At 40.5% G+C, this 24,869-nt stretch overlaps 1 protein-coding gene across 1 annotated transcript in view; it reads left to right on the forward strand.

Moving 5' to 3' along the window:
- The window catches only part of scamp1 (secretory carrier membrane protein 1), a 53,170-nt gene that overhangs the window by 20,424 nt on the left and 7,877 nt on the right, over positions 1–24,869 (forward strand). Inside the window, exons 2-8 of the mRNA XM_078214964.1 lie at positions 10,537–10,614; positions 11,383–11,481; positions 12,721–12,829; positions 13,347–13,475; positions 14,224–14,383; positions 18,696–18,797; positions 20,638–20,755. Of these exons, the coding sequence (XP_078071090.1) occupies positions 10,537–10,614; positions 11,383–11,481; positions 12,721–12,829; positions 13,347–13,475; positions 14,224–14,383; positions 18,696–18,797; positions 20,638–20,755 (795 nt within the window). The remainder of the gene's footprint in view (positions 1–10,536; positions 10,615–11,382; positions 11,482–12,720; positions 12,830–13,346; positions 13,476–14,223; positions 14,384–18,695; positions 18,798–20,637; positions 20,756–24,869) is intronic.

A 24,869-nucleotide genomic window follows, 5' to 3' on the forward strand; every position in this document is an offset into this window, starting at 1 on the left:
ACAAAAACAAAGCACATCCAGTTTGCTCTACATTCTATCTCTGATCAAGTTGGCATTAGAATGCCTGCTGCTGTCCTGGTTTTTGTCTATCTTCCAAGCTGTTGCCTATCATTTCCCCCTGCTGACACTTGCTATCAAATTTCATACATGAAAAATGGCAATTTGAACTTTATAAGATGGGTTGCAGCCAACTTGCACACAAGTACTTTCAAACAGCAGTGTGCTAATTACCAGACAATCAGTTCTAGTGATGTTAGTTGACGGATAAATGTTGACCTGGACACCTGAGAGCTCCCCTGCTGTTCTTCAAGTGACTCTATGGGATCTTTTGTGTTCACCTGAAAGGGCAGGCGGTGTTCTCGGATTAACATTTCACTTGAAAGAGGGCACCTCTGACAGTGTAACATTTTTTTGGTGCTGCAGTGGAGTGTTGGTCGAGGTTGCAAGTTCGAAGCTCTGGAGTGGAATTTTGAGGTGGGTGCTACCACTGAGGTCCATCCCTAACATACTACCTACAGTTGTGTTCCTGCCAAGAGTTGTTTTTCCTCTTGAGTGGTTATCTAAAATCTATAAAGTCAGTAGCTTTTTGGATACTTTTTGAGCCAAATAATCTTTGTACTGTATACGTTAGGTTCTTATCCAGTCTGTAAATTCATGCTTTTTATAGTAAATTTGTTTTGGGTCAAAAATGCTATTTGGGTACAATTGTCCCATTTGTCATGCCACTTACAAATGTGCAAGCTCAAACATTGCATTTCTCCATCTACTTTCTAAAAAGTATAAGTTTAACATTCACATGTGTTTTTATAGTTATCTAACATGTTCGGGTTCAGGGTGCATTGTCAGTGTCCCTTCCGATGCTTGAGGAAACAAAATTGACTCTTGGTTATATTTTCATTTGTAAAACATTTAGACTGAAAATATCAATGGGGATTGGAATTGAATATTCTTGCAGTCATCAAGAAGTGAGGAGAAAAATGACAACATAAACACAGGTCAAGCATCTACTAAAAGAACAGAGAATGCTGAAAAAATACTGAGGCCTGGCAGTACCTGTAGCCTACTTCAAGTTGTGGTTTTTCAATTTGACATCTCATTTATATATAATTTAGTATTATTTTGTGTTATAATTAATATAACCAGTGCTGCCAGGCCTGCTGAGTTTTTTCAGCATTCTATTGTTTCGGATTCCAGCTTAAAACAGTGTTTTGTTCCAATTTGTTTTAGTTTTATCTCATGAAATTGAGAGCTTTAATGCTGTGAGTTGTGAGCTGTGAAATCCAGTGAATTGAGTTTTTAGAGGGGTAGAGCTGACAGTTAGTGATCTGTCAGCAATGGGCCACATATGCAATCTCCATGTAATATGCAGGCCAATTGTGTCTTAAAGAGCATTTTTCATTTCAAAATGGTAACAAAGACGTGAACATTTCGAAATGTGTTGTTTTAAGTTAGGACAACAGGTCCAGCAAAATTATGCTTTTGAAGAATGGTTGAAAACAAATGATCATCCATCAATGTTTTCAGTCTGAGTGAGTCTGAACCTACGAAGCATGGTCAGACTTGGATAAAAGACAGTTATTCCAAGGAGGAATAAATCATTGACTTGAGCTCTGTGTATATTAAAAAAGAAAGCAGAAGTTTGATTTGGAGACTCCTTATTCAGTCCGCATGTTTAAATTATTCGATTGTGCCAAGATGTTGAAAAATGGGCAGTCTCCAGATCTTAACTGGGGTATTGGTTCTCGGAAAGGGACTCTCTCTTTTGGACCAGATTTCAACTGCCTTGAAAAAAAAAAAATCCTGGAGAAGCAGTCATTTTGAGCAGCCTTCGTGGCACATCCTGTGGTGTCGGAAAGGATGGAAAACTCCATACAGCATTGAGATTATCTAGCTACTGGATACAGGTGTCAGTGCGAAGGAAGAGTTACAGACCGAAGGAATGAGGATGGAAATGTTTTCGCAGATCTGGATACCACAGCTGATTAGTGCAGCAATAGTAGGCAAATGAACCCCAAGAATTACCAAGGAACAGATAACAGGCACTTCAGGTGCGATATCATCGTGACGAACTGCCAAAAGCAGAACAGAAGCATTTTCAGTAATGCATGGCACAGAGAATTGCAAGGTTAAGGTGACCATCGGTCTGAAGGAATTGTACTAGTCCCAATTTTTAGTCTGGTGTTGTGTACTCATTAACTGTTTGGTGGATAGAGGTTGCAACTCAGTGTGTGAACAAAGGCTTAATCGGGATTAATTATAAACTCTTACAATTTGAGCAGCTGATAGGCACCTTGTTTTTCTCCCTTTATGGGATGTGGACATCGCTGGCTGGGCCTGCATTTATTGCCCTTGAACTGAATGGTGCTCGGTCATTTCAGAGGGCAATTTAAGTGTTAATTGCATTTCTTTGGATCCGGAGTCAAATGTAACTCGGGGTTTCAGGATTGGTAGTCCAGTGACAATGTTTTGTGACAACGTGCACCTACATCAGGGGCTGAGTGATCATGATGCACAGAGCAGGGCTATCGCATCCAAAGACCAATTGCTTAAAGTGGGTTCTCAGCTGGCATGTTCCAGAAGGTCCTGTGAATGGGGGGATGTAACTATGGTGCAATGTGCAGGAAAAGCTACTGGCAAGCTTTAAGTATTCGTTAAATGTTCAAGATGATGGCCAAAAGGTGAGATCCATAGGTAGACAGAATGGGGTAAAATGGAAAACAAAGCACGGACCCCTATGGGCGATAATTGGTAGATGGGACTTAACCCTGAAAAGTGAGGTGATGCACTTTGGAAGGAGTAATTTGACAAGGAAGTATACTATGAAAGGTCTGACACTGGGAAGTTCTGAAGAACAAAGGGACCTTGGTGTGTTTGTCCATAGATCTCTGAAGGCAGAAAGGCAGGTTAATAGGGTGGTGAAAAAGGCACATGGCACACTCGCCTTTATCAATCGGGGTATAGATTACAAAAGCAGAGAGGTCATGATGGAAAAGCAGAGAGGAAAGAACTTTGAGGCCACGGCTGGAGTAATGTGTGCAGTTCTGGTCACCACATTATAGGGAGGATGTGATTGCACTGGAGGGGGTGCAGAGTAGATTCACCAGGATATTGTCTGGAATGTAACATTTCAGTTATAAAGAGAGGTTGGACAGGCTTGAGTTTTTTTTTCTGGAGCAGAGAAGACTGGGGTGACCTGATTTAAGGTGTTCAAGATTGAGGGGTATGGACAAGGTAGATAGGGAGCAGCTGTTACTTAAAGGGTCAGTTAGGAGGGGACACAAGTTAAAAGTGAGGGGTGGGAGATTTAGGGGGATTTGAGAGAGGGTGGTGACCGTCTGGGAGGGTGGTGGAGGTGGGATGCCTCACATCCTTTAAAAAGTACCTGGATGAGTATTTGGAACGCCATAACATTTAAGGCTATGAGCCAAGTGTTGGCAAGTGGAATAGGAGGGCAGGTCAGAGCCTTTCACACATTGGTGCAGACTCGATGGGCCAAAGGGCCTCTTCTGCACTGTGGGATTCTGTTATTCTGTGAACATTCTATTAGCCTTCCTGATTACCTGCTGCAATTGTGTGCTAGCTTTGTTTTGTGCAGAAGTACAAAGTCCCTTTTGTTACAGTTTTCTGCAATTTTCTTCCACTTAAATACTCTTGTTCTCCAACTTCACATTTTCCTATATTATACTCCATTTGCCAACTTTTTACCCTCTTAACCTGTCAATATCTCACCTTAAAATATTTGTGTCCCTCTTGCAATTTACCTTTCCACCAATTTTTGTCATTTGCAAATTGGCTATAGTACATTGACTTGGAGGAAGGAAGCAAATCTATATTGTAAATTGTTCCAGTCCCAGCATTGATCCCTGTGGAACCCCACTGGTTGCAGGTCACTGACCTGAAAAAGAACCCCTCATCCCTACTCAGTATTTCCTGCCCAATAGCCAGTTCTCTAGCCATGCCAATATACTATATCCAACACCTTTTGTGAAGTATCTTGTTGAACATTTTATGGAAGTCCAAATACAACACGTCTACTGGTTCCCCTCTATCCACTTTGGTTGAGATTTCCTCAAAACTAGTTGGACACAATTTCTCTTTCATGAAGCCATGCTGATTCTGCTTGATTTAGATTGATTTTCCAAATGTACTGCTATTACTTCCTTTGTAATTGATTCTGACCTTTTTCCAACTAATTTTGATTTGATTTATTGTCACGTGTATTGTTTCTTGCGAGCTACATACAGACAAAGCATACCATTTGTAGAGTACATGGGGAGAAGGAGAGGGTGCAGAATGTAGTGTTACAGTCATAGCTAGGGTGTAGAGAAAGATCTTCATGCAAGGTAGGTCCATTCAAAAGTCTGATGGCAGCAGGGAAGAAGCTGTTCTTGAGTCAGTTGGTATGTGACCTCAGACTTTTGTATCTTTTTTCCAACGTAAGAAGGTGAAAGAGAGTATGTTCAGGATGCGTGGGGTCCATGCTTTTCCGAGGCAGCAGGAAGTGTCAAAGCAGCCAGTGGATGGGAGGCTGGTTTGCATGATGGACTGGGCTGCATTCAGAACCCGTTGTAGTTTCTTGCGATCTTGATCAGAGCAAGTGCCATACCAAGCTTTGATACATCCAGAAAGAATGCTCTATGGTGCATCTGTAAAAGTTGAGTTGTAGTGGACATGCCGAATTTCCATAGCCTCCTGAGAGTAAAGGCATTGGTGGGCTTTCTTAACTATAGCATCAGCATGGAGGGACCAGGACATGTTATTGGTGATCTGGACGCTTAGAAACTTGAAGCTCTCAACCATTTCCGCTTTATCCTTGTTGATGTAGACCGAGCAAGTCCTCCACTATACTTCCTGAATTTGATGACTATCTCCTTCGTTGACATTGAGGGAGAGATTATTGTCATGACACCATTTCACCAGATTCTTGGGCTCATCGACCTATAGTTTTTGCCTCCCCTTTTTTAAAATAGTGGTGTCACATTGGCAGTTTTCATTCTTCTAGTATTTCTCCAGAAGCCCAGGAGTTTTGGAAAATTATCATTGCATCCAGGATCTCTAGCTACTTTCACAGCCATCAGGGTTAGGGGACTTATCGGCCTTCAACCCTATTAATTTGTCACATACTACTTCTCTAGTGATGGTGTTGGTACTTAATTCCTTCCCATTTAGTATTAATGGGATGTTCAGAACATCGTCTACTGTAAAGACTGATGCAAAATATCTGTTCAACTCCTCTGCTATTCCTTGATCCCCCTATCTCCCAGATTCATTTTCTAAGGGGCCAATGTTCACTTTAATCTCTCTCTCCCTTTTGTTATATTTTTAAAGAAGCTCTTATTGCCAGTTTTTATATTCCTCAGTTTGCCCTTCTCATTCATTTTCTCTGGGTTTTTTTTAGTCCTCCTTTGCTGGATTCTGAATTTATCCCAGTCTTCAGGGCTATCATTTACTTTTGCCTTTTTATATGCTCTTTCTTTCAACTTGATACACTCAACTAACTTGGTTAGCCACGTTTAGTTTATCCCTCAAAATCTTCCTCACAAGGTGATTTTAAAAAAAATATTGTATAACACAGTAGTCTCTGCCCAAGTTTCTCACTTTCAATCTTTCCTAGGGGACCTTCTATCTACTGAGGTCAATCATTAAATCATTACCCGTTACCAGATCCAAGATATCCTGTTCTCTGGTTGACACACTGACATGATGTGGAGGTGCTGGCGTTGGACTGGGGAAACACAATAACAAGTCTCACAACACCAGGCTGAAGTCCAACAGGTTTATTTGGTAGCAAAAGCCACTAGCTTTCAAAGCGCTGCTCCTTCATCAGGTGAGTCACCTGATGAAGGAGCAGCTATTTAGGGGCTCTATCTACCAAAGTCATTTTTTCCCTTGCTGTTTTTTACTTCCACCCAAATGGGCTGTACATCATCCAAACCAAGAGTCTCTCACAATTAACCTTATTTCATCCGAGTGCTACCCCACCTTTGTCCAAAATGTCAAATATTCCTGTTCATTAAGTTCCCAGTTATCTTTTAACCTTGTCACCGTAATGGCTAGAGATCATACCATTTACCTGCGCTTGCACCATCAGTTTGTCTGAGATCAAATTAATTGTGGCTTTTTGCCATTTTTAATCATCCTAACTTTCCTTGTACAGTGGCCCTATTTGCTACTCTCCCTTGATTTACCCTGTCAAATATTTTCGCATTTTACTCTTCTTTAATTACTGTCCTTGTTTCTCTTTCCCTTGTAACCTTGCTTAGGTTCCATCCCAGGTTTCTGACCTAAATGATCCGTGGGGATTGTGGTATTATTTGGTGAGATCTGTTTTGCTGTAGGCCTTCTGATGTTTTATTGGGGGCCTAAAGGGAAACTTTGAGGCATCTTACGCGTGATGGTGATTTCTTATGGGTGGTACTGTGGAATTTGAGAAATGTATCATATTTAAAATTGGAAGTCAGGCTCCATGGGCTTTGAAATCCATTCGTTTAGACATTAAACAGAATGGATCTGGAGTAACTTTGAATTAGCAATCCTATTTAGAGAATTGTTCCTGTCTTGGTTAACTGTGCTAGGTCATTACAAAGATGATGTTGCATTTTTCAAAAGAGGAACCGAGCAGTTTGAAACTTGATTACTCAGTTGAGTTGGCTATCCACTTGGGCATGACTGGTTGCCAGCTTTGATGTTTTGGAATCAAGTACTACAGTGAAGCACCCTGAAGTTGATGTTGTAATTTAAGAAATTAAATATGGAAAAATGGATGCAAGTTCTAGTCTTGAGTGACCCAAAGATGATGAAACAAGATGTGATACCAGGAAAATCAAGGCCCGAGGGGAATATCTTGAGGCGCGTTAAGAATTCTTGGATTACAATCTTTAGAGAAGACTGATTTTTGATGTAGTTGAAGCTTATAAATTGTTACATGGCCTTACTACCTCTTGGTCTGAAAAGTTCTTTATTGTAATTACAATATTTTGTGTGGTCATCAGTATAAACTACAGAAATTTGATTCACGCCTTGCTATTTGCAATTTTTTTCTACATGGCATTGATCGTTGGAATGCTTTGCCTGATTTTTTTGTTGTGAATGTTGAAAATGTACTGACTTTTAGCAGACTTGTCTGAAGTGTAGTGCAACTTCTGTGTGTGTATTGTCTGATGTTGCTGTTTTTATTGTGCCGATGCACTTTGCACTATATGACAAAGATAAGTTAGTTACTTTTCCTGTCGGCCTTTCTGATTGGGTATTCGAGTGCAGTGGGTTTCATATTTTTTGGGAGTGAAAATGGGAAATGTTGCCCTTTTAGCCTGAGAAGCTAAGAAAATAAAAAGGGTTTAAAGTATTTTAGCTGCAGAATCACAGGCTCTTGTGGAAGCCGTGGATGTAGGATTCCATTTGTCAAGTATTTTGGATAAAATTCTATACAAGTGGTCTACTGAAGAGTTTCCCATTTGAATGTCATTATAGATACTCGTTCCTTGTGGGATAATGCTCACTTAACAGAGCGTTAGTGAAAATAGATTAAGGATTGACCTTGCTAGCCTGAAACACATGTTCGGGAAAAAGGAATACTCCAAGATCAAACAGATCAGTGCAAGTCATCAATTATCTGGCTGTTTCTCAAAAATGGTTGCTTGTGCCAAAAGATTTATTGGGGGACCCCAGGCTTAGAGAAAATTATGTCAAATCATTTTCTTTTGGATTTTTTGAATTTTTTTTTAGAAGAAGGAACCTTTTGAGTACAGTTGGAGGCGAAGGCCTATTGATATTATTGCTAGACTCTTAATCCAGAAACTCAGTTAATGTTCTGGGGTCCTGGGTTCTCCAGATGGTGGAATTTGAATTCAGCAAAAAGTATCTGGAATTAAGAATCTACTGATGACTATGAAACCATTGTTGATTGTTAGAAAAATCCATCTAGTTCACTCATGTCCTTTTTAGGGAAGGAAATCTGCCATCCTTACTTGGTCTGGCCTACAGGTGACTCCAGAGCCACAGAAATGTGGTTGACCCTCAACTGCCCTCTGAACAAGGGCAACTAGAGATGGGCAATAAATGCAGGCCTAGCCAGTGATGCCCATGTCCCATGAATGAATTTTAAAAAAAGTTGGGCGACTCATTGGACAATGATTTGTGCATATATAAAGGAGTGCTGTCATTTGTGACTCAGAAAACACGTGAGCCTAAAATCCAGCCTGATGCTACCGTGCAATATTGAGGAGCCCACCAACACCTCTACTTTCTCAGAAGACTAAGGAAATTTGGCATGTCGGCTACGACTCTCAGCAATTTTTACATATGCACCGTAGAAAGCTTTCTTTCTGGTTGTATCACAGCTTGGTACGGCTCCTGCTCTGCCCAAGACCGCAAGAAACTACAAAAGGTCGTGAATGTAGCCCAATCCATCACGCCTACCATTCATTGACTCTGTCTACACTTCCCGCTGCCTCGGCAAAGCAGCCAGCATAATTAAGGACCCCGGGCATTCTCTCTTCCATGTTCTTCCTTCAGGGGAAAAAGATACAAAAGTCTGAGGTCACGTCCCAACCGACTCAAGAACAGCTTCTTCCCTGCTGCTGTCAGACTTTTGAACGGACCTACCTTGCATTACGTTGATCTTTCTCTACACTCTCTAGCTATGACTGTAACACTACATTCTGCACCCTCTCCTTCCCTGTGTATGATATGCTTTGTATAGTGCGCAAGAAACAATACTTTTCACTGTTAATACATGTGACAATAAATCAAATCAAAAATACCACACTCTTTCTGGGCCTGGCCAAACGTGGATCGAGGCAGCAGGCCATTGAAGAGGTTGAGTCATTGGACCTGAAAAGCTGTGCCTCTTCAGTGTTCTGCACCCGGATGTCCCAGGAGTTTGATCGGTTTTCTTTAAAGATTTGGATATTGTTATGGTGCCTCTTTTAGGGGCTGTCAGTTTAGTTATTTGATACTCAAAATATGAAGAAACACCTTGCTTGCTCCTGGATCTTGCCAAGGGGTCCATAAAGAAGTCCCAGTGTTGAAAGGGCGTATTCAATCCAACTGCCTGTCTCCATTCCATAGTTGCGTCTACATCTGGGTGTCCCTGGAAAGGAAGCACACAGTGCCCACAGGTATGCTGTCTTCTGCGATAGGAGAACACTGCAGGGATGGATATTAATGTTTTTGTTTTCATTACAATACCCATTCCCCTCCAACTGTACTCAAAAGATTCCTCCGTTTAAAAAAAAAAACATGTTCAATGACCCAACTCCTTCAATGGCCTGCTGCCTTGACCCATTTTTGGCCACTTGGCCAGGCCCAGGAAGAGTGTGGCATCTTTGATTTGATATATTGTCACATGTATTAACATAGTGAAAAGTATTGTTTCTTGCATGCTATACAGACAAAGCATACCATACGCAAGGAAGGGAAAGGAGAGAGTGCAGAATGTAGTGTTACAGTCATAGCTAGGGTGTAGAGAAAGATCAACTTAATGCAAGGTAAGTCCATTCAAAAGTCTGACAGCAGCCGGGAAGACTTTGTTCTTGAGTCGGTTAGTATGTGACCTCAGACTTTTGTATCTTTTTCCCGAAGGAAGAAGGTGGAAGAGTGTGTGTCCGGGGTACGTGATGTCCTTAATTATGCTGGCTGCTTTGCCGAGGCAGCGGGAAGTGTAGACTGTCAATGGGTCGGAGGTTGGTTTGTTTGATGGATTGGGCTACATTCATGACCTTTTGTAGATCCTGGCAGTCTTGGCCAGAGCAGGAGCTATACCAAGCTGTGATACAACCAGAAAGAATGCTTTCTATGGTGCATCTGTAAAAGTTGCTGACATGCCCAATTTCCTTAGTCTTCTGAGAAAGTAGAGGTGTTGATGGGCTCCTCAGTATTGCACGGTAGCATCAGGCTGAATTTTAGGCTCGAGCATTTTTGTTTACTTGATTATCGTTTGCTCAAGAATATTAAATACTTTTATTGACACTAGTGTTTGTAACATTGGGGGCAATGTTTCACTTTGTGAATAAATCTAAAACTGAATAAAGATTTCCTTCTGGTCACAGAGGTTTACAGCATGGAAACAGGCTCTTTGGCCCAGCTTGTCCATGCTGCCTGTTTTTTTACCTCTAAGCTAGTCCCAATTGCCCGCATTTGGTCCATAACCCTCTATACCCATGTAACTGTCTGAATGCTTTTTAAAAGACAAAATTGTACCCGCCTCTACGACTGCCTTTGGCAGCTTGTTCCAGACACTCACCACCCCCTGTGTGGGCAAAACATTGCCCCTCTGGACACTTTTTTGTACCTATGCCCTTTAGTTTTGAACTCCCCTACCTTTTTGAGAAAAGATGTCGACTATCCTATCTATGCCCCTCATTATTTTATAGACTTCAATAAGATCACCCCTAAGCCTCCTACACTCCAGGGGAAAAAGTCCCAGTCTATCCAGCCTCTCCTTATAACTCATCTCCTTCAACTGGTTATAAGTTTAACAATAATTGGCAGTTACTGCAAGAAATCTTCATTTGTTCATTTGTTGATCCATCCTAGGATCCGTCAGTTACACAAGTAACGAGAAATCCTCCACCAGCGTTAGAGGAATACAATCCTTTCACAGATGGACGGACGGTATGAGAATTTCAATTTACTATGATGTTGTTTTGCAAAAATAAGGACATGTATCTATTTGATGCTAAATGTAATTAAGAAGTCTCACAACACCAGGTTAAAATCCAACAGGTTTATTTGGTAGCATGAGCTTCTGGAACGCTGCCCATTCATCAGGTGAGTCACCCCAGTCCACCACATCATAAGTAATTACCATGCAAATCGGACCAAAGAATCATAGAAGAAAAATGTAACAATTCGGGTGTAACCAACACGGGAATACAAAATCCAGGGGCTAATCATCCTAGATTGCATCCTATGTCAACACTAGTTTAAAAAGTGGCACTGGCAAAGGCCAGAATTTTAGCATGTATTGAAATTTGCAGGTTTGAGCGTAAGGATTCTGTTGACAAAACGTCCCATACACCATGTCAGTTCCATTAGTGTTTTTTTTTCCTCCCAAAATGGACTTTGAGCGTAATTATTTAAAGAGTTCCACGACATTGCAACTTCTGACACGTATCTCACAGTTGCAAGTTTCCTTTTATTCATTGCTCTGGTAACATAGAGACACAGCATTTATATAAAAGCTGATACTTTCTCTCCACGTCCCCCTTGACTACTGCTAGACTCCCTGCTCTGAGCCAGAAACATTAATTGCCTGCACTGCCCTTTTTGCCAGTCCTAAAGATTTGCGAGTGTTTTTCTTTTGTTGGCAAATTTAATTTGTCATTGTATATTAAAATGAAGTGCCATGTCAAGATGTGTAATAGTCTTCTATTTACTCAGGCACCACCAGGAAATGCTGAGAAGCATCCTATGCCCAGTACACAGCCAGCTATCATGAAGCCGACCGAAGAACCACCCACATATGCACCACATACACAGGTAAGTTTAAAATGCATTAATATTCTTAACTTGGCTTTTAAAATCCTAAAAAGAAATTCCAACGTGCAGCTGGATCCAAACTAACTACTCTACAATATGACGACACTGAGATTGTTATTCTGAACTTCATGCCCACCAACATTTGAAACTATAAAACACAATGCTGGAAAATCTCAGCAGGTCTGACGGCATCTATGGAGAGAGACCAGGTCTACGTTTTTGTGGCTGTGACTCATCATTCATTCCCTCACAGGATAAATATCTACCACTTTCTATGCCTTTTTAGCTTTGACAAAGGGTCACCTGGACTCAACACCAGCTCTTTTCTCTCCTTGCAGATGCTGCCAGACCTACTGAGATTGTCCAGCATTTTCTCTTTTGGCTAACATTTCAAGTCTGCTTGACCTCTGTCAGAGCTGGAACTACTTGTTTACCATTTCAGAATTTTTACTTTTTTTGAGGGGGGGGATGCTTCTCACTCGTTGCGCTAGATAGTTGAAACAAATGAAGTTTAAAAATGAATGTTGCAGTACCTTTAGATTTGGTTATGTTTGATAGTGCTGTGTAGTGCCTTTTTCAACACCTCAAAAATTGTTAACTCTTGTATGGCTCTGAACAGATGGCAAATCGAAACAGCTCTTGGCTGCCTGACACCCGAGTATTGGAATTTTGCACCTTGGCAAGTCACTCTTACCCTTGGGCCATTGAAATAATATGTATTAGCAAGCTGTCTAATATCGCAGACTGGAGAAAATTTATCTCTATTGCTTAAATGCTGCTAAGCATAATTGTATAATCTTCTTGCCGACTGAATGAAAGGACAGGATAGCAGTCATGGTGTACTTTTAAAAAAAAAAAATACCGCTCTTTTTTTTGCATTATGGTAAGGCAAAAATGTTAATATGACATGGTGGAGTCTGTCTGGATCACAGCCTGCAACTTGACTAAGTGTTGATGTGCCACAGTTCAGTGTGCTTGGTGGGATTTTGCTGTTCTTATCTTGGAGGTTACTCACTGAAACTAGTTAGCTAAGTTCTTGGGAGTATAATTACTCTGAAAGATCCAGTTTGGAAGTGACGTCACTGGGCTTGTAATAATAGGTTTTAATATACAGAAATAATTACCCCTTCCATCTGCTCAAAGTTGCATTATCTTTTTACAAACCCCTGTATAAAATGTGTGTTTAATTTGAATTGAAGCTTTCACTTTGCTAAAATGAGCTTGAATTTTGTGTTTTAGGAAACTGCTGCAGCCCAGGCTGAGCTGCTGAGACGTCAGGAAGAACTAGAACAAAAAGCAGCAGAGCTTGATCGACGGGAACGTGAGATGAAAAATCTCAGCTATGATCGTATGTGGCCTCATTCTGTTGGAAGAAAATCCTTAGATTTTCCATGTTAGCGCAAAGTGACATTTAATAGCCTAAAGGTCACTACTTTGGTATAACAAATAATTTGGGTGATATCCAAGTTTTAGCATCCAACCCTGTAGTATTATTTCCTATGACTGGATTGGAAGGCATCAAACAATCATTCAAGCTTTTCATAAATGGCATTTGTTGCTTATTTCTAATTAACATTTTAAATTAATTGTGCGGTGCATGGCTGAAGTAAGGCAATTTGTAGGATATTAACTGCTTTTGTAAATCAGTTTATTTTAGAAGGTTGGGAAGTGCCATATATAATATATAAAACTGCCACAATAGCTTCCTACTTACACTGACATTAAAATAAATTTTGCTTTCTGTGGCCTTTATTTAACGATAAGCGGTTTAATGTGTTTTTATTGTGAAGGCCAAGATGAAAATAGGGTTTTCTTACTATCAATTGATTTACAGAACTGTACGCAGTAAGCTATTTTCTTTTCAGCTCGGAAGAACAATTGGCCTCCGCTTCCTGAACGATGCCCTGTGGGACCATGTTTCTATCAGGACCTCTCTGTAGATATCCCTGTTGAATTTCAGAAAACAGTCAAGATGCTCTACTACTTATGGATGTGTATGTAAATTATTCCAACTTTATTAAATTTTAACATTTGTAGTATTCTGTTGGATGGTCGCATGAAAAATCCCTAAATTTTCACGTGCATTATTTTGTCAAGTATGTTGAGTTGGTGTTTGCTTGCCACTGACTACGCTAAATGTGTGGGGGTTGCTACCTGATGCGTATTTGCAACAATCATTTGCAGAATCTATAGTAAAAATCAAGTTCTTCAAAATTCACCAAGTAGCTTGAATTTAAAAAAGATACTACTTCATTAACATTTAAATTAACCAGACAAGCAACAAAATGCTTTTAGAAATGTTTCTGAAACTGCACTAATCTCCACGCAACCCCCCCCCCCCCCCCCCCCAATCATTTTATAGTGTCTGTAAATTGCCATAATTCTGTTTGGCCTAACACAATCTAGATCTAGATGGTAGGTTTTAGTTTGAGAGCATTAAGATAATTGAATGGAATTGCACAGACTCCGTACTATTAGGAACTGCTGACCTTTCGATTTGTCTTGTAACTTCACATCAGGTACCATGGCACTTTGTTGTAAATTGGCAACTTATTCACTGGTGCAAGCATTTTTGTCGGCAAAATGTCAAATGTGAGCAATTTGCAGTATTTAATGCTGTTTTAAAGGAAGTTTGTGACCAAAGTTGGGTTCAACTGTGAAATTGTGTTCTTGCCCTTCCTAAAATGTAGTGCATTAAACAGTTCCCTTTTTAGACTTGATTTTATTTTTTCCCTTCCACAGTCCATGCAGTAACACTCCTGGTAAATATTATTGGTTGCCTTGCCTGGTTCTGTGTTGATAGCTACCGAGGGGTGGACTTTGGCCTGGCCATTCTCTGGTTCTTGCTTTTTACCCCCTGTTCATTTATTTGTTGGTACAGACCACTCTACAAAGCCTTCAGGTTAGTAAACTGACTCTTCTGACTCACTATTTATAATGTTTAAAAGGTGAAATAAATGTCAAATTTATAACCTTAAAATGTGTGGCCAAAAAGCTTGCAGAAAGTGCATATCCACAAGAAGTTTTAAACAAATTCTGGAAACTGTAGCTTGATTGCAGCAAGTGTTGCTGAAATTTTACTAATCCGAATGCTGTTCACTATGTATGACCTTCAAGTTATTATCAATACGTAACTTTGTGCAGTAAGTTGTGATTGAACTGAAAAACAGCATTTCATGATGCACCAAAGTTCCTGATTGTCTTTGTGGAAAATCAGAAGGTATTCTGACATCTGGTGTATTAAACTTTGTGCGTCACTTGGCAGACATACGGATCTTGCTTTCCATTTAACTTATTAGAATGGCAGATTGGTTGGTGGGGGGGAAGGGATGCATCTAATAAAGATTTGTTGATGTAATGAGTTTTCTTGCTGTGATTGGCCAGGTTAAAGGCAGTGCAATAAATATAACTTATACGGATTTTCAGAAGGTGTCTCGATGTTGATTTAGAAGCTAATGGTATTGTATAGGAAATGTAGCAGAATGGGTAGAAAATTGATAAGCAGATGGAAAGTTAAGATAAATGGTATTGCTCAGACTGGCAAATAGTTGGAAATAATATCCCTGGGATTAGTGGATGCACATTGGTCCTTTTTGTGTATAGATAGATGATTTGGACACTAATAGGCAAAATCGTGATGCTTGCTGATGACACGAGGAGATTCCACAAATAAAATGGAGGTTTTTTTTAAGAACCAGAAACAAGATTTTGGGACATGTTAGTGCAATGAGGAGTCACTTGAAAATTAACATTTTAGTGAGGGGGAAATGGGATTATATAGAAAACACACACTGAAGCAAGTGTACAAAGACGATGAAGTCCAAATACATGACTGCTCCCTAAAATGGCTTGCAAAACATTGACCTCTTTGGGTCTGGTAAGAACAAAATAACTGTGCGGATAATCCATGAAATTTACCCTGTTCAACTAATTAAGAATGATCCTGGTTTTCTTATCTAAATTTTTTAATTCTTTCATGGGGTGTGGGTGATGCTGGCAAGGGGAACATTCATTGCCTATCCCTAATTGCCCTCGAACTGAGTGGCTTGCTTGGGTATTTTGGCTGTGTCACATGTAGGCCAGAATGGGGAAGGACTGCAGGTTTTCTTCCCTAAAGGATGTTCATGAACCAGGAGACTTTTTCCAGCAATCAGTGACAATAGTCATGGTCCCTATTACTGAGACTTGCTTTATATTTCAGATTTATTAGCAAGTTCAAATTCCACCAATTACTGTGGTGGGATTCGTACCCATATCCCTGGGCATTTGAGTGGACCTTTGGATATCTAGTCCAGTGATATTAACACTATGCTGCTGTTAGGTTAGTTTTTAGGAGACTTATTTCATTCTTGAAGCAAACGCAAACACCGACTGTTGTCCGAAACACCAAGTATTTTATTGGTCTTGCATGTAAGCTGGCAACTTTTGCTACGTAACTTCCATTCAGTGCTGGGAGTCGGTTAGCAAAAGTTCGCAGATACAGGGGGTGGTCCCATTTTTATACCATTCGTGTGCTTACCACATTCAACATTAATATGTCATTCGGGGCGTGATTAGCACTGCTGCCATTAGCCAATCAAGTCCCCCAGCAACACTTAGTTACAATTTAACTTCCAATCACATTCCTTCACAAACTAAGCCCGTTACTTCTTTGTTTCGGTTCCTCTTTTTGAAGCTAAGCAGACCACAAAATTGGCTATTTTCTCCTTGGGGCTTTCTACATACACTGGCTAATCACAAACTGAGTGCAGCCAGTCACGTATTATTTCCCAGTGACCACAGCGCAAGCACTAAGTTAGCCATTTTAGAAGGGCAAGGAGGCCCAAGCTGAATGTGAAATTAGCTTAAAATGGAAGAAGGTGCTGTTAGCTACACCCTGCAAGCTCTTGTAACATGAAATGCCCAAGATTTCAACCCATTAACATCTCACTGCCATCACCCCCTGTGGAGATGTATATTGTGTCAAGTCTGTATAGCTTCTTTGTACACTGGACAGAACTGCATCTTTTACTTCCCCTTTTCCACCAACTACCAATCCAATATATTAGGTAATTCTGATCCATGTTTGTCTAATTCTGGTAATGTATTCCATATCCCAACAACATTGTATGCAAACTTCTGCAGTTGCATTAATTGAGAATAGGGATAAAGGAATGTTATCAGCACGTGATAAGTGAAGGGCCTCTACTTTTCACGATATACTAATGACTTGAAGGAATAGAATTGTACAGGCATAGTTCGGTGGCAAGTCAGTTATGCAAATAAGAGGACGAAATTACAAAGGAATGTGAGTGATGCTCAAGACTATGGTTAATGCAGTTCATCCATTTTTGAATACAAACATAGAAACATAGAAAATAGGTGGAGGAGTAGAAAATTTGGCCTGCACCACCATTCAATATGTTCATGGCTGATCATGCACTTTCAGTATCCCACTCCTGCTTTCTCTCCATGCTCCTTGATCTCTTTAGCCACAAGGGCCACGTCCAGCACCCTCTTGAACATATCTAACAAACTGGCCCCAACAACTTTCTATGGTAGGGAATCCCACAGGTTCACAACTGAGTGAAGAAGTTCTCCCTCATCTCCATCCTGAATGGCTTACCCCTTATTCTTAGACTGTGACCCCTAGTTTTGGACTTCCCCAACATTGGGAACATTCTCCCCGCATTTAGCCTGTCCAGTCCCATCAGGATTTTATGTTTCTGAGATCCCCCCTCATTATTCCAAATTCCAGTGACTGCAAGCCCAGTTGATCCAGTCTCTCTCCATTATGTCAGTCCTGCCATTCTGGGAATCAGCCTGGACTCCCTCCATAGCAAGAATGTTCTTCCTCAGACTAGGAGACCAAAACTGCACATAATACTCAAGGTGTTGCCTCACCAAGGCCCTGTATAACTGCAGCAAAACAACTTTTACTCCTATACTCAAATCCTCTTGCTATGAAGGCCAGCATGCCATTAGCTTTCCTCGCCACCTGCATGCCAACCTCCAACAACTGTTCCATCATGACACCCAGGTCGCGTTGCACTTCCCCTTTTCCTAAACTGCTATCAGAATATTTTGTGAATTGTAGGGAAAGAAATTATGGAGGAGTAAACAGATTTGTGTCTATGTCCACAGACCACGAAAAAGAAATGTACAGATAATCAAAGATTTATCAACTGTTGGTCTTTATGTTAAGGTGGTTAAAATTCAGCAAAAAGGATATGTTGCTATTGTGCAGAACCATTGTCAGTCCATTTCTGGAATACTCTGTTCAGTTTTGGGAACAATATTTTGGCCTTTGATGCAGTTCAACTCAGTTTCACCAGAATGATGGGCTTAAAAGATAATTATGAAAAGTTTGCATTACTTGCCATGCATTCCCTTGTTTAGTAGATTAAGGGGTGATCTAAATGAAGTAATTGTGATTCAGTAAGATGGAATCGGAGAAATTATCCACCCTTGCGGGGAATTTAAAGAAAGACTTGATCCTAAAAATGGAGGTTTGTCGTTTAAGGATTAAATAGAGGAACGTTTTTTCTCACAGGCTAAATGCAAATCTGAAATGTTTCTCTTTTTAAGTTTGAGATTAATGGACATTTGTTCGGTGAAAGTATCGAGGGATTAAGGATCTGATGAATGAGCCCTAAACAGGCTGGAAGGGACTGGCCCATCGTTGTTTCTAATCTTGACTCTATATCTGCTTTTCAAGATCTCTCGAGCATAAAAATTAGTATGTTTTGACTGGGAGGTGGGGGGGTCTCACTTTCATAATTTTAAACACCAGTCAAATCATCCCTGTAATCGCCGCTGCTTCAATTAAAGAAAAAGCCCCAGTTTATCAAATCTCTATTGATGTACTTGTATAAGGCAGCATCCAGTTGATTTTGTGCCTGGTCTTAGTGAGATTTTACGTGGATTCAAATTTTAAATTTAATGCCTCCATTATTTTTCATTAATGGCATTAGGATGTTTGTGAACAATTACCCCATATCGCCTAACTTTTTCCCAACACCCACGACTTTCAGTCTACTATATATTTGGGTTGGGTTTTTTTTTACTTCGGAGGGGGGAAGAAAAACTCAGCTTTATTTTCCATTTGAAATGAAACATTGGTCTTGTGCAATTCTGTGCCTCTGATCAATTTATCCCAAGAGACAAACTGAAGCAGTATTCATGGAAGTGATTAATATTTTGAATGAAACTGATGAAGGTATATTATATTTCAGGAGTGACAGTTCCTTCAGCTTCTTTCTATTCTTCTTCGTATTTATCTGTCAGTTTGCTGTCCACGTACTGCAATCAGTAGGAATACCACAGTGGGGAAACTGGTGAGTATTAATTCCAAGCTTTCAAAGTCATCGCCATCTGAGTCTTCTCATAATTGGAACAAATTGTTTCATTCACTGATTCTTCTTTCTGTTTCAAATAAATTACATTGTAAAGTTTTTTTTTGAGTTCAAAAGGAAACTATAAATGAGGTTAAATGAAACTTGATGAGATATCAGGTCAGTCCTTTGTGCTGCTTTTTTTATTTTGGGTGATCATTAGAGCCAAGACTGGTTTGCTTTCATTCAGCTTCCACATACTTGTTTTTTTTAAAAAAAAATTCATTTGTGGGACATGGGCGTTGCTGGCTGGCCAGCATTTATTGCCCATGCCTAGTTGCCCTTGAGAAGGTGGTGGTGAGCTGCTGTCTTGAATCACTACAGTCCGTGTGCTGTGGGTTGACCCACAATGCTATTAGGAAGGGAATTCCAGGATTTTGACCCAGCGACTGCGAAGGAACGGTGATATATTTCCAAGTCAGGATGGTGAGTGGCTTGGAGCGAAACTTGTAGGTAGTGGTGTTCCCATGTATCTGCTCCCCTTGTCCTTCTAGATGGAAGTGGTGTGGGTTTGGAAGGTGCTGTCCAAGGTTCTTTGGTGAATTGCTGCAGCGCATCTTGTAGAGATAGTACACACTGCTGCTATGGAGCATCGGTGGTGGAGAGATTGAATGTTTATAGATGTGGTGCGGTGCCAATCAATTACTATTGGAGCATGAATTATTGGACAAAGATCAAACCGGAAGATACACGTGCGCACACATGCTGAGGACTGGAATGTTCCTGTCCAAAAAAAATGTATGCAACACTTGAAATTGTGTTTTGTAACATGGAAAGAAGTGTGAATATCTCAATTTGTAAGAAATATGTTGGCCTGGACTTCTGACAACTGTCAGCATTCCAGATTATTACTCTCTGAAGCTGATTGCAACTTCTGGATTTGGGGCAGTTTAACATGGTTGCAGTTTGTCCTGCACTTCTCCACCATAAGCTCCACTGTGGAACCCCAATCATCAAACTCAATTCAGGTGATGCAAACTTCCCCTTTCACCAATGTTGCATTGCTGTTTTAAAAAAAAAAAATACACATTGAGGTGTAGCTTGGTGTTTTACGGCAAACTGAATAACAGATCTGGTCCTGAAAAGATCATTTTATATTTGTGGACTGTTGTTAAATTTCACTTAGTTTAATTACTAGATTTTTTTTCCATGATGTTCAAGCTGCTGCTTTCATCCCCATGTGTATATCCCAATCCTTAACTTTGTTTATATATCATATGTATAAGTGGCTTGCATTTAGTGCTTTTTGTTTCCCATTTGGCTGCTTAAGCAGCTTGACGATATCTACTAAAGAATACAACAATCAACTGAATGGCGAGAGGAGGCAAATCTTTGTCACAGATAGTTGGATTGCTTACTGAAACTTCGTTTGAGGCCAGCAGCAAGTATCCTTGCTTTGCTCACTTACTGCAAAATATATGCCATTAAAACTTGGAATCGAATCCCTACAGCGCAGAAAGGGCCCATCTGGAGCATCAAGTGTACATTGACTCTCCGAAAGAGCACCCCACCCATGTCTTCCCCTCCAGCCCTATCCCCATAACCCTGTGCATCTAGCATGGTTAATCCAGCTGACCTACGCATTTGGACTGTGGGAGGAAACCGGAGCACCCAGAGAAAACCCACACAGACACTGGGAGATCATACAAACTCCACACAGGCAGTCACCCAAGGCCAGAATATTATAGGTCACCTGTCGAGTCTCTGGCTTTCTGTTAACTACAGTGTTGTCTTAACGGGCATTTTGAAAAGTGGAACTGAAATCCATCTCTTTTTTTTTCAGTGGCTGGATTTCAGCACTTACAGCTCTTAATAACAGCATTCCTGTTGGAGTTCTGATGATGCTTGTTGCAGCAGCTTTTACTGGTTCAGCTGTTGTCTCACTAATTATGTTCAAAAAGGTAAGCAATTTTTTTAACCATCTACTGTAATATACCACATTGTGCGAACTGCTTTTCGCGTTCATTAATTTTCATACTATTTTCTCATTTATTCTCCTCTCCTTAACACTTTAAAAAGTGTAAAATATTTAATGTGGAAAATTGAGGACTTCTGTTGATATGAAACTGGTGGCATACCACCAATCAATATTTTTGATATCCAAGGTTCTGAAATATAAATATTTAGAGTGAAAGCTATTTATTTTACATTTCTAGATTCTGTTGACACTAAACCAACATTATCATAGTCATCTGAATGAATCTTAATGTCAATAATGTTTGGAACTGGTGAATCAGAGCCATGGCCTCACTTGAAATATTTATTTTGCGGAGTCTCAAATTATTCTTTTTCACATCTGATTTTTAAAACCCTGCTTCAATCCCCATATTAAGGATACCTTTTTTGGTGGTTTATAAGAGCCACTTCAGCTCCAGTAAAGTTAGTTATATTGTGGATTTTGATGAACTCCAAATCCATGTGAAATGGTCACTTTGCAATATTGATGCTTTGAATTTCCAGAAGTATTTGTCTTTCAGCCCTGACTGCACATTAATAATACCGTTCAATAAAAGATGTCCCTGATTCTATCCCAGTCTTTGTCTCAGGCTGAACCAGACTGGTCCCAATCTTAGTATCCTAATACAAACCATACTTCTAACCCCATATCCTCCGCCAACATAAAGGCCCCTTACTTCAACCCTATATTCTAACATTCTTCTGCTTCTACCTCAACACTTAACATTAACCTGCTCACCAGCACTCCGTTTGGGTTCTGCCAGGCCCACTCAGCTCCAGACCTCATTGCTGCCTTGGTCTAAACATTGATGATAGAACTGAATTCCAGAGGTCAAGTGAGTGTAGCTGCCCATTAACACAGCCAGCATTTCGCCATCAAGGGTCCCCAACAAAATTAAAAGCTGGGGTGAGGCTGTTGAAACTATCTGCTAGTTGAAATTGTCATATCTAGCGTAAAGAAGATGGTTGTGGTTAGAAGTTTAATGTTGATGTTTGAGGTTATCCATTTTGGTCGGAAAAATAGACAACTTATCTAAATGGAGGGAAATTTCGGAGTGCTTCAGTGCAGAGGGATCTGGGTGTCCTTGTGCACAAATTGCAGAAAACTAGTATGCATGTACAGAAGATAAGGAAGGCAAATGGAATTTTGGCTTTTTTTTTGCTAAAGGAATCCAGTATAAAAGTAGGGAGGTGTTGCTGCAACTGTACAAGGCATTAGTGAGACCGCATCAGGAGTATTGTGCAGTTTTGGTCCCCTTACTTGAGGAGGGATGTAATTGCATTGGGGGCAGTTCAGAGAAGGTTCACTAGTTTGATTCCAGAGATGAGGGGTTTGTCTTATGAAGCAAGATTCATTAGATCTCATCTCGTTCTTCTAAACTCCAGGGAGTATATGCTTAAAGTGTTTGAAAGTGTGCAAGGTGATAAAGGGAATTGACAAAGTAGACGTGGAGAGAATGTTTCCTCTATTGTGGGGTAATCTAGAACATGAGGTAGCAGATTTGAAACAGATGAAGAGAAATTACTTCTCTCAAAGTTAGTTTATTACTGTCACAAGTAGGCTTACATTAACACTGCAATGAAGTTACTGTGAAAATCCCCTACAGTTGTGAGTCTGTGGAATTCACTATCTTAGTGCAGTGGGTGCCGGGACATTGAGTAAATTTAAGGACATCAGATTTTTGATTAGTGATGGGTTAAAGGGTTATGGAGAAAGTGCCTTGGCCTCAACTCCACTTTCCTGCCCTATCAGCCATGATCATGTTGAATGGCAGCACAAACTCAAGGGCCTGAATTGCCTACCCCTGCTTCTAGTTCATATATTGTGTTCTCAGGACATCACTGCTCAGTTCCTCAGTGTCATAGGTTCAGCTACTCCATCAATGATCTTTTCCTCTGTCGTGAGTTGAGAATGGGGGATGTTCAATGTTCAGCACCATTTGCAACTCATCAGATAATGAATAGTCAGTGCCAGCATACAGCAAGAACTGCACAACTGACAAATGGCATGTAATGTTCATGCTAAGCAAGTGCCAGGCCCTGACCGTCTTCAACAACTCCTTTATCATGCTTCTGCATAGATGTTAAGCAAATGCATTTATTGATGGGCAATAAATACAGATGATGCCAGTGATACCCAGATCCCATGTAAGATTATATGAAGAAAAATGCCCAGCTGAAAACTCTCATGCACTCTTATTTTGTCATGCCTAGAAGCATCTACTCCAGTGGTTGCTTTGCTGGCCTTCTTCCCTGCATGGTGGAAACCCCCGATACTTCATCAAGCTGCACTTGCCATATCCTTTTCTACACCAAATTCTACTTGTCTGTCAATGTTTTCATTGATCTGCATTGGCTCCTTGTCTTCCATCACAAAATTTGCTTTCTTGTTTTCATATCTCTTCACCGTCTTGTCCCTCCCTATTTCTGTAACCATCCTACAACTCCAAGGGGTTGACCATCAGGTTATGATTGGCTTAAGCTCAGTTCTAACGTCCAATGCAATTGGATAACCTAATATTTGCTATTGAAGTTCTCAGAACATTTATCATTAGGACCAGAGTGTCCTTGTAGCCAAGTTGTTGATTCCTTTGGTGAAGTTAGGAAGATCAGAAAAGGAATAAAATCTCTATTTTGCCTGTACTATCCCAGTTTAGAAGATTTTCTGTGATTAGTGTGGTTTGCAAATGTAATTTTGGAAGTAGACTTTTGACAGTGAAGAGATTTCTTTGAAAAGTTGAAGAATACTTGAACAGTTGCAATTTTAATTATTAAGATGATGTAAATTTGCACTGTTGTACTTCTGATTGGCTGTTGCCAATTGTTTCACCTAGATTTTCCAGCAGGTGGCAGTCTGAACATTGCTATAGACAGCCTTGACCTGAATTTTATTATTTGAAAATAATCAATTTGCAGTGGTATTTTTGTGAAATTTAATGTTTTGTCATTGCCCATTTTTTTGCTTTTGGCCCCCAACTCCAATCCACTTTCCTTTTCCTCCCCACCCGCCAACCGCATGTATCAATCCAATAATCTGCCCACTAGGGTTTAACTCTGCCAACATATTTCCAGTAAGAAGTCTCTCACCACCAGGTTCAAGTCCAACAGGTTTATTTGGTGGCACAAGCCACTAGTTTTCGGAGTGCTGCCCCTTCATCAGGTGAGTGGGAGTTCTGTTCACAAACAGGGCATATAAAGTGCTCCGGTTTGTGAACAGAACTCCCACTCACCTGATGAAGGGGCAGCGCTCCAAAAGCTAGTGGCTTGTGCTACCAAATAAACCTGTTGGACTTTAACCTGGTGTTGTGAGACTTCTTACATGTGTTAACCCCAGTCTAATGCCAGCATCTCCACATCAACATATTTCCACTCATCCCTCCCAGCATTTTCTGGCTTGGATTTTGGGATTTGGATAAACAATTGCAACCCCTCCGAAATGTTTGTTCCCATGCAGAGCAGGCCCTTGCCACTCAGAATCATCTTGTGGATGATTCTACCAACGTTATGACTTTGTCACGCAAGAAACATGTTTCGGTCCAATCCAGACCCTGGATGAAGCTTTGATTTGATACCAACATCTGAACCCTACTGATGGCAATCTGGCTCTTATCATCAAATCACAACTTGGTCTATCTCTTTTGCACTCCTCTATTTTTATTTCTTGTGTAAACCGTACTCTGTTCCAAACTTCTCACTTTTTTTTTCTTTTAAAAATCTCTCCATCTACAGTAGCCCAACTGAGGGATCCTTTCTCCTCCTCAGTGAGGTCGGCCTTCATTTCAGCTCCTCTTGCCCTCTGTCTTGAATTCACTATCCCTAAAACTCTCCCTGTCCATATTAGCAGCCGTCCCTTTGACCTTGCCATCTTCCATGTACTCAGTTTCTCACGAGGCCATATATGCCTTGGGTCCTCCATTTTATGCAATATATCCGACTGGTGGTCAACCACTCATCTTTTTGCTGTCTTCCATCCTGGCTGTAGGAAATGTGGAAATTAGAACATAGAACATAGAACATAGAACAGTACAGCACAGAACAGGCCCTTCGGCCCACGATGTT

This window comes from Mustelus asterias, chromosome 6 (genome assembly GCF_964213995.1).
Source record: "Mustelus asterias chromosome 6, sMusAst1.hap1.1, whole genome shotgun sequence".
In the NCBI taxonomy this organism is placed as follows: domain Eukaryota; kingdom Metazoa; phylum Chordata; class Chondrichthyes; order Carcharhiniformes; family Triakidae; genus Mustelus; species Mustelus asterias.